The sequence below is a fragment of the Tinamus guttatus genome, unplaced genomic scaffold (assembly GCF_059628265.1).
Source record: "Tinamus guttatus ecotype Peru unplaced genomic scaffold, ASM5962826v1 Tinamus_guttatus_pri_ptg000002l, whole genome shotgun sequence".
In the NCBI taxonomy this organism is placed as follows: Eukaryota; Metazoa; Chordata; class Aves; order Tinamiformes; family Tinamidae; genus Tinamus; species Tinamus guttatus.
Window position 1 is genome coordinate 1823358 of NW_028288536.1, and position 9785 is coordinate 1833142.

At 43.1% G+C, this 9785-nt stretch overlaps 2 protein-coding genes across 2 annotated transcripts; one reads left to right on the plus strand and one right to left on the minus strand.

Annotated features, from left to right (window-relative positions):
* Positions 1 to 1236: 1236 nt before the first annotated feature.
* On the minus strand, positions 1237 to 4003 carry UNC50 (unc-50 inner nuclear membrane RNA binding protein). The gene is made up of 5 exons (XM_010217831.2): positions 3724 to 4003; positions 3444 to 3564; positions 1851 to 1990; positions 1673 to 1774; positions 1237 to 1549 (listed from the first exon to the last, which is right to left on the minus strand). Exons 1-5 carry the CDS (start codon positions 4001 to 4003, stop codon positions 1413 to 1415), a joined length of 780 nt encoding a protein of 259 aa, XP_010216133.2. The 3' UTR covers positions 1237 to 1412.
* A 276-nt stretch (positions 4004 to 4279) lies between these two features.
* Positions 4280 to 6991, plus strand: COA5 (cytochrome c oxidase assembly factor 5). The gene is made up of 3 exons (XM_010217827.2): positions 4280 to 4445; positions 4881 to 4964; positions 6445 to 6991. Exons 1-3 carry the CDS (start codon positions 4344 to 4346, stop codon positions 6484 to 6486), a joined length of 228 nt encoding a protein of 75 aa, XP_010216129.1. The 5' UTR covers positions 4280 to 4343; the 3' UTR covers positions 6487 to 6991.
* The last annotated feature ends 2794 nt before the right edge of the window (positions 6992 to 9785 follow it).

Consider the following 9785-nt stretch of genomic DNA (forward strand, 5'->3'; position numbering starts at 1 on the left):
ACATAAACACCAGGAAAGCCACTGGGCACAACAAACTCGTCTCCACGAGCAGAGCTTTTTGACCTCCCTGTTCCCTTAACTTCTTTTCTGATTTCTGCTGTAATCAGTGGGCTCTGCTTTTACCCAGCTTAACTGGGAGAATGAGGAAGCCTTGTTTAAAGGGGACAAACTCAGATATCTCTCGACGGAAGGTACGTGGGCCCCGCGTTCTCCACTAATTCCAGTGGGATAGCCCCAGGGTGCTACCTACCACGCATTTTTATTGCTTAACTTGAGCAGCTGATCACTGGTGCTAGGATTCCTGCTGAGGAAAGCTGGACAGTTTGGGCTGTAGCTGCCCACAGGCCAGGAGCTCATGCAGTTATGCCGGGGTGATCGGGCTTCTCAGCCTCCTGTGGCTCAAAGGTTTGAGGGCAAATGGCAGAGAGGGAGCCCCACTTCTCCTCAAGCCTTAACGGTGGCTGAATACACAGTACTGTAAGATGCACTGCCAGCATATTTGGTATTTTAAGCTAAATGTAGTTTTTCCTTAGCGATCAAATTCTAGTATTGAGATACAAGAAGACTTGATAACTGGTTTACTGTTGTGTTGTTTTTGAAACTGAACCCTAGCGCTCCAATTTTAGCCTGAACAGGATGCTTTAGAAGTTGCCCTCCTCATTTTTCAGAAGGTACCACTTGTGATGGACAGTTTGTACTCCTGCCTTGCAGACTCAACAGCTCTGGGCCTTGCAAGGGGCCTGTGTAGCCAAACTTGATTTGTACTTTCCCTCTGCACTAAGCAAGGAACTGCTCCCCCTAGCAGGTGCAGTAACAATACCCTTTAGGCGCCTCCAGATTGGGTTTAAAAATTTGCTGCTATCTTTGAAACCTGGTATGGGTCATTTCAATCGTGCCTTTCATCACTGTTTCTTCTGTGTGCCACACTTGTCCATGTATATTTGAAAGACATGAAAATAAATCTGTCTGTAGAGGCAAGTGTTGCTTTACTCTTGTGTTCACCTAGTCCTGAGGCCAGCTATTCCCCTCTTAGTCTTGTTAGGAAACTGCTTTCCAGTGTCACTTTAAAGAAATCAAACCAACTTGTCTTGTGAAGCTTATGCCAGTACGTGCAAAAGAGCTGCAGCAAGAATTATGCTAAGTAGATTTGTCGCGGCTAAACTTAAGCTACAAACATGTACAAGTAATTTGGTTTTAGGAATGTACTGCAAAAGTATTCAAACAATTGCTAACATGTTTACTGTTGTAAATATTTTAATAAAAAATGACACTTCAAGCTTTTTTTTTACATAATTATCTACAATAAAGAGAAATTTACAACCATTTACAAAAAAAAAGTTCTTGTTTTTCTTTTTTTGTCAAGACAGCTAAGATTAAACCAAACTAAACCTTAGAGACATTAAGTTCTGTTTTCATTTCACTCTGTATTTATAAAAAGAACAAAGCATCTTGGTGAAGTTCCAGCCCAATGCTAAGGAGATCAAGTAGAGCACAATGAGCAGTGCGAAGGGATACAGAAGAACAGCCGTGTTCTTCAAGAAGGGCAGTGCTGAAAGAGAGGTGACAATCCCTGAAGGAAGTGTAAAATACTTCCCTGCCCTCTTCCTTGAAATGATGTTTGCCACCCCTGCCCTATTAGGGCAGGGTAATAACAAGTGTCACCTCTACTTACCGCTGTATCCTAGGAAGGTCACGTAGATGTAGTAGCCGATTGCAATGAGCCACAGCGTATTCCCAACAAAGTACCCAATGACAGAATCGGATACGATGACATCTGAAAGAGGCAACTGCCCTCAGCAGCGTGGACAGGCATGAGGGAAAGCAGAGGGCATGTCAGCTGTTCTACTCACAATTGATGAAAAACAGCTGGATAAAGTGCAAAATGACCAGCAGTGGATAGAAAGCGTTCAGGTGGACATCGAAGGCATATCCCCACTCCACGTCATAGTCTCGGTTCTGCTGCTTTACCAAGTACTTATTAGAAATGAACCTGCAGGGAAAAACAGGGAGAAGGTCCTTGATGTAAATGTCTGACTTACGCAACTCTGGTCAAGGTAGCGAGCTGCGTGGTAGTCCAGCTCAGAGCAAAGCATGGAGAATAAGACATGCAAGAATCACATAGACCAGAGCACTGATAAACTTCTTTCATGCTAAAACTACTTTTTTTTTCCTCCCCTGAAATATGCAGCCCAAGAAAAACAGTCCCAGCTTTGTTTTATTTTGTGTGTGTGTTTTTTGTTTAGCTAAGTGGAAGAATGCTGCAGTTTATGGATGCAGTTACACATTATGAAGCAGCGTTGACAGCCCTGTACCAGGTCATTTCAGGAAAGTGCTTGCACATTGCCTCACATTATAGAGATGTTTTATTTCATTTCTATGAAAATAGAAGCCCTTTGAGGCAGAAAAAGGTAAATTAACACTCTTCCAGTGAAACCATTCTCTTTATTACACAAGCAGGTGCTTTGCCTTGCATTTTAAAATTGAAACAAAAACCTCAAGACCTTCTGTTTTCTTCAGCCAAAGTCTTGCTGCTATCAGGAAGTTTATCTCATTTAGAACTGGATCCAGAAGTCAACACACACACAGAAGTCAACAGCTGGAAGTGCAGAACCTTGCCCACTGCAGCAGTGTCTGAAAAGCAAGTGAGCTCCTACCGTCTGGTGGGTCCTCTCTGACCTGGCAGGCGCCTGTAACACGCTGGGCCTGGCCTACGAGCTCCCCTGCCACTGTCTCTCCCCTCTATAAGCCAAGTGGAGGCAAAAGTGATGGAGGCAGAGCGGCCACATGGAGGCAGCCCTCTGCCACGCTCCTGCACAGCCACTGCTTCCTCTTCCTCAAGAGATCGCGAAACAGAGACAAGAAGGGACACGGCTGCTTCTGCCCTTGCCTCCTGGCTTCGGCACATGTGACTGCAAGTGAGAGCTGTCACTTATGTGCAAGGAAGGAGGAAAATCAGCCCTCTACCACAGCACCCTGGAGAATAGGAAAAGCAAAACCTAAGATGAGGTTGTTTTGCTGCTCCTACATGGCTAGTAGTTTTCTCCTTTCTGGCCTTCTCATGAAGGGTAGTGTGCGCCTCCGTGTGCTACAGGTATAAATGGCAGCAGTTACTGCCATCAAAACAAGCTGATGTGTGTGAAACAGTCAGAAGTAGCAAGCAGTGTAGCAGAAACAGAAGCAAGGGCCAGTTTTATGTTGCCCCACTTAAACATTATCATTATTAACCTTACATTATTTAAGCTATTAACAAAAACAAAGAGTGAATGATTTTTCTGATCACTGTGTTTGGTATTACTGCTGACCAAACAGCTCAGAAAGAAGGAAAGTACAAAACGTTGAACATAACATAAACTTTCTAAATATAACTAAAATAACCATCTTGCAAACGAGACTATGATGACCTGATGGCAATGCTAAATTCAGTTTCATACACTACTACTCACCACATTAACGTTGCTATCAGAAGGCCAACGCCTACACAGTCTATGAACACCACCCAAAGTAGTAGCTTTATTGTTTCAAAAAACCCCATGTCCAGCACAAATCCAAATCCTATGGTAGACACTGAAAAGAGAAATTACATATATATTACAACTAGCTGCAAAGCAAGAGAGATCTTAAATTGGTGTGTTTTTAAGGCTCATGGAATGGCAGAGTGTACATTTGCTTGATAAAAGCTAAGAAAACCCGTCCCTTCCTCCCTCCCTGCCGCCGGGCGCTTACCGCACAGCCAGACACTGAGCAGCACCAAGAAGGCAGGATCGTCCCTCGCCCACTGGTCCTTGGTCTGCTTCCTGTAGTGGAAGTTCCTGTAGACCCGCTGCGGGGAGGTGAACAGGTAGAGCATCTGCCAGAGCGCGAACTCGAAGTCCATGTGGCGCAGGCGGAGCAGCCTGCGCAGGTACTTGGAGCGCTTCGCCCCGGCCGTGTGGCGCGCCGCGTCCCTGCCGCTCAGCGCGCCGTTGCCCTGGCCCCGGCCGCCCAGCGACGTGGTCGGCAGCATTTTGCTAAGGGGGAAAGGCGGTTGAAAACACTCGCAAGGGGCGCGAGCCTCGCCCCAACCGTCCCAACCGCCGCGCAGCGGCGGTTGGGACGGTTGGGGCGGGACTCGCGCCGCCACGCGGGGATGCGGGAGAGGGCGGGGGGGGGGGGTCTCACCTGCGCTCCCGGGCGCGCCGCGACCTCCGCCCCGCCGCGCCCCGGCGGCTTCCGGCAACGTCGCGCGCCGTGACGCGGCCCCCGCCCCGCTCCTTCCTGCCGCCGCCGCCGGAAGCGGGGCGGGGTTTGCGGGCGCCCGAGATGGCGGCGGGAGGGTGAGCGGGTGAGGGGCTGCGCTCGCCGCCATGCCCAAGTACTACGAGGAGAAGGAGGTGGACGGGCAGGCGTGCGCCGGCGTCAGGGAGGATCTGCGGCAGTGCCTGCTGGAGAGCGCCTGCGTGCTGCACGTGAGCGGCCGTTGGGCGACCGTTGGGCGACCCTCTCTCGCCCTAACCACCCCCCGTCCCGAACCCCTCGTTCCCCCCCACGCCTGCGGCAGTTGGGCGCTCTGCGCCCTTCCTACGCGGCCATTGGGCGCCCCGGAAGTTCTGGCTAACCTTTCTCCGAAGTATTTTGATGGCTTTTTCCACTGCACAGGTTTATTGTTATTGTTTTGCCCAGAGAGGTTGTGGAGTCACCTTCTCTGGAGATCTTCCAAACCCGCCTGGATGCCACCCTGTGTCACGTGCTCTGGGTGTCCCTGCCTGAGCAGGGGGGTTGGACTAGATGGTATCTAGAGGTCCCTTCCAACCTCAACCCTTCTGGGATTCTGTGACCATTCTGTGATTATTAGTATTATGGTTATTATGGTTATTTTTAATCTCCCATTTTTCACCTCGCAGGAGAACAAGAGCCCTAGACAGTGCTTGAAGGAGGGCCACTGCAGAAGTTTGCAAATGACATTTTTTGCGTGTAAAAGGTCCATGGTAAGTGCGTGTGCGGCGCTTTCTAGGGCCGGTGGCCACCTTGCTTTCATAGAATTATTAGGATTATCACAAAATTATTATGGTTGGAAAAGACCCTCAATATCATAAAGTCCAAATGTGACCCTTCAAACACCGGCCTGCTAAACCATGTTGCTAAGTGCCTCCTCTACACATTTTCAGAACTGCTTTCTCTCCCTGTCCTGATTTTTTTTTTTTTTACAATAAAACACACTTATATTCAGTGAAGCCTGATGTTGTGAAGCAGAATATTTTTTTTCCAATCCCATTTAATACATGAATGTTGTACAGCGTTTTCATCGATCAAAATAAAGTTTCATGGAATGTGACTATGATTTAAAAGGTGCAAATTTTAAGTGGGCTTAGAATATGGCAGTAGGTTAGGTAGATGTTTTTTACTATTTTCAATAGAACTTTGATTTAAATACAGTATACCTCAGTAGATGAGGTAATTGTAAGGTATAGACTTAAGGGGCTAATTTTTGTCTGTAAGGTCATTGGGAGAAAAACGGTACAGTGGATATTTAAGCTGAGAGGATGTCTTGTTGAGAGAGACTGTCAAAGCCAGCCATTGGATTTGACATTAGGACTAAATGTATGATTGCATAAATTTATGCTTAAAAACTGTCTATTTTTCTAGGGAATTAGTTATTATCATAGATGGTAGCAGGAAGTGTAACTATAGAGTTTCCTCATTTTTGATCGGAATTCCTTGTGCAGAAATGTCTTGTTTGTTGTATTGCCATAATATAAAAAAAAAAATTAAAATGTGGCAAAACCCATTAGGGTTTTTGCCTTTTTTTTTCAGTCAGAGAATATATTCTTTTGTTGGAGGAGTAAACTTCAGTATGGTTGGGTACTTAAGTAGGAACAGGGTTTAAAGTGGAAGCTGCTTGGTGATTGTATCAAGCTGTACCATCTAATCCTGCTTTTTAGCGCTTTAAGTTTATCACAGTTCTCAATTTTGAGAGTTAGGTGTCTTCTTTTTCTCCTGTAACTCTTTGTCACTAAATTGTATTCTGTAACTGCAATCTAAATTCAGAAGAACTGCCCCAAGATTCAAATATATTTTTCTGCTATACTGGGAAAGAACTTGGAATTTACTTTCAGTAAGTGCTGTACAGTAGCTTTATTTTAGTTTTACTGCTGGTTTTTGTCTTCCTTTAAATGTCTTTTTTTTTTTTCTAACTTCCAAGAGTAAACTTAGTTTTTAAAAGTTGACTATTATGTCATTTTTACCCATATTTTTCAGACATTTTTATTCCTGTCCATACAGAGGTTTGCAGCGATTCCCACTTCAACTCAACCTTCAGTTTATTGATTCAGTTTGGAAAAACAGACCTAAGCAGATCCTATTCTGTGCTTTTCTCTGATTTTTCTTAAGTGCAAAATAACACAAACTCTCTGAAGTATTTCTTCACCAAGTGTGGTATGTTACTAACATGTTGACTTGAATCTGCAGCTGGATACCAGAGCAAGGTTCCGAGGAAGGAAGGGCTACTGAAGCACTCGTGAAGAGAGTGAGCTCTGGGACATGGCGTTTTGCCAGTACTTTAGGACAACCAGAGCCTAAAAGTAAGAAGATGCATCTGCTGTGTCCCTGCACGTGGTGCTTTCGTGGAAGGCATCTGCTTCGGAGGATTCTCATGGCTGGAGCTGGATGTGCATTTTAAATTTTAAAAAGAAAAATGCCAAACTTAACTTTTGGCCAAAATAGGTACCTTTCATGCACTTGTAATAAAATAGATAAAATCCCAAATAAGCTGCAGTTACCTTGGTGTTTTGAAGTGAAGTTGTCTTTTGTTATGTTATTTTTGATAATTTTTATTATTTACAAATAATGCAGAGATATGGAAGTAGATAGTTTACTCAGCTGTTATCTTATAGGATGCCTCAGGACAGAGCTGTTGCTTCCAGACATGAAGGGCTGGCTAAGGCTGGGAAATATGTGCACTGGCTGCTGCCTTCCCAGCAGCTTTATTAGTCAATGAACCTGCCCTGAGAGAAAAGGGTGATGATGAGTATGCAGTCCACAGAGGCAATGATGGCATCTCATTCATTTTGCTGCAAATTCATTTTAATATGGGAATTGCTCATTTTCGCAGTCTGGTCTCACTGGACGACTAGATTGAACTTTGGTTTCTCTAAAGTATAAGGTGTCTGATTTAATTTACTGTAATCTGTCTCTTCGTTGTATCAATGCAGCTACAGGAGAACTGTAGCATCATTCTGCTTAGCAGGCTGAGTGCTGTTTGCCAGGATTGCCCTTATGCTAATTATATTTCTTTGGATGGGGAGAGGAAAGTATATAAATACTAATCCAAACACACACACACACCCCTCAGGAATGATCATTTAAACACTGTTCCTGGAATTTGCATTCCACAAATTTACTTTGTAATTCATGAGCGTTTTTAGTGTTTTTACTTTGTCATTTCTCTAGGAATCCTTTGGTTTGTGTATATGGGTGTAAAAGATTAAAATTGCCCTTCATAGTCGTATCTATTGTATACTTTTAAAAAAATATGCTGTTCCTTTTGATTTTTTTTTTTACTTAAATTTTTGTAAGGTGTAAAATAGCTGCATTGAAAAAGCAAACGAATGGAGGAAAACACTGTGCTGCAAGATGATGGTGTTCTTTGAGACATAGGTAGATACACTGGTCTCTTTTGGCCCAGCCTGCTAAGAAACCAAGATGTACATTGGTGACTATCATTAAATACATCAAAAAGTGTATCTGTAGCCAAAGCTTAGTGATTTTATTTAAGAACTTGCTTCTGAAGAACATTCCTCCTTAGCGTCCTTGCTTTGTTCTGTGCCTTTGAACCATGCAAAAGTAAGTGATAACATGACGTCTGTATGACGTCTATATATGAAAATTAAAATAATTTCTGACAAGCTGATCAGAAAAGTTTAGGGAATAATGAGAGGAAAGATGTTTGTGGTAACTTTGGTTTTTTTTTTTTTTGCTAAGATCTGTGTCAAAGTAGCTCATTTACACTTAGCCTGGGCAGATGCATACAACACTTAAGGTGTTTGGGAAACGAGTGCCTTCAGTGACTGAGTGCAAAGTGATGGTGTGATTCTCCTAAGCAGCTGTTCTGTGCCAAGCCCAACTGTGATTACATTCCTTCTTGTATGCATGATATTACAACTCCAAGATGGGCATTGGAATTCACATTTTTTTGCAATGATAAATGAACATTGGCTTTACATTTCTAATGTTCTGTTGATCATGCAGAAGCTAGTTTTGTCCAAATGCTGCCAACGTACTAAGTTTACGTGATCTAGTTACCTTATTTTCTGTTTATATATACACTTAACTGACAAATTGAGGTGACAACGTAACTCTTCATAGCCTAACTCTATTTCAAACTGTTGTTCACAGACTTTCTCTTTTCTCCCTGGTGGGAGGTGGCTGGAGAGGGAATTAAAATGAAGTTGATAGCTGTTTCGAAGATGGTTGGATACTGGTTCACAGAGCGGTGGTAATGGTGTGTATTCTGGAAGTCAGAGAGCCTTCCTTGAAGGTGCCTTGCAGCGGGGTCTGGAAGGTTGATAAACGGATCATCCCTTCCTTTCTCTCCGTCCTAATCCCAGAGCTTCACCCGTGGTGTTACAGAAGTTCCTTTGGGAAAGGAACGGGGTCATGGGTAACTGAAGTTTCTTTTAGTTTGTTGGCTTGATCCAACGAAGATTGAGTGTTAAAATCAAGGGAAGTGTTTGTTATTAGATGCTTCCAAATTCCATAACTACTCTACAAAATTACTTTTATTGTTTAATCTCCTAGAACCTTTTAATGCCAATATTTCCTCATCTGGGAAATGACTAGTGTGCCAAGCTATGTACCTAGGCCGGTATAAAAATATGTATACCTAGATACTGAGTTGCTCAAGGGACCACAGTTGATCCATTCCAACACTGTTTAACAAAATACTCTGTCTAAAAATGACTATTTACATAATTGCCTTGGGACTTTGAGCACTGTCCTGCCTGAGAGCTGTTAATGTTTCCTGCATGACTTTTAAAAGCATGTAACCTATTTTATTAATTGAAAGCACTGAGTACTATACATTTCTGCATATGATTCCAGCTTTTCTTCCCAATGCACAGAAATGTTTTCTTTTGAATATTTTGGTATTTTAAAATCATCTGAATTGTGCTCTACTACAAGTTTTTGTTAAATAGATACCTAATCTGTATTGGATCTTGCTAGATTAAAAATTTAATATGTTGGAGCCTGTAGAATTTGAGCGTTGAGGATAAAAGGTTGAAACGGTGCTAAAAAAGCTCTTGCTTGGTTTTACGATCACTTCTATGTGCAGTGCTAATCATTGCTATCAAATGGCAATGCAGTTTGCAAAAAGTTTGCATTGTTGCATTAATATCTTCATGTTTTACATGGTGGCAGAGTAAAAAAGATGCTGGACGCTTCTGACGATCGCTAATGTGTTATGTAATGTCTGGGCTACTGCTACATCTGGTTTTACTGGTTAGGTACCCTTTGTGGTCTGGTCCTGCAAACACATTTTGCAATGTGTGTTTGTTATAGTAAAAAAATAGGTCAGGGTCAGATTCTCAGGCCTGAAGAATCTTCAGGACCTCAGTTACATTCTCTGAAGCTTGTATGATGTGTTGAGACGCTTGTATAAGCAGAATTTGTTTAATGACAGCCCATATTTGTGTACTGAAAGGTGAGAAAAAGGGGTTGGGGCTTAACAAGTATGCATTTAGCTAGCGTATTTTTTAACTGTTAAAATGAAAGCATTTTTTATTGTTTTTGAGAGCTTCCCTGCTTCTACA

Excerpts from the sequence above, each read along its gene's own strand:
- UNC50 (XM_010217831.2), bottom strand. The coding sequence starts at position 4,003 with ATGCTGCCGACCACGTCGCTGGGCGGCCGGGGCCAGGGCAACGGCGCG. Across the intron at positions 3,565-3,723 it reads GCTCAGTGTCTGGCTGTGCG|TGTCTACCATAGGATTTGGA; the intron begins GTAAGCGCCCGG and ends TTCTCTTTTCAG. Across the intron at positions 1,775-1,850 it reads CCAGCTGTTTTTCATCAATT|ATGTCATCGTATCCGATTCT; the intron begins GTGAGTAGAACA and ends TGCCTCTTTCAG.
- COA5 (XM_010217827.2), top strand. The coding sequence starts at position 4,344 with ATGCCCAAGTACTACGAGGAGAAGGAGGTGGACGGGCAGGCGTGCGCC. Across the intron at positions 4,446-4,880 it reads AGAGCGCCTGCGTGCTGCAC|GAGAACAAGAGCCCTAGACA; the intron begins GTGAGCGGCCGT and ends TTCACCTCGCAG. Across the intron at positions 4,965-6,444 it reads TTGCGTGTAAAAGGTCCATG|CTGGATACCAGAGCAAGGTT; the intron begins GTAAGTGCGTGT and ends TTGAATCTGCAG.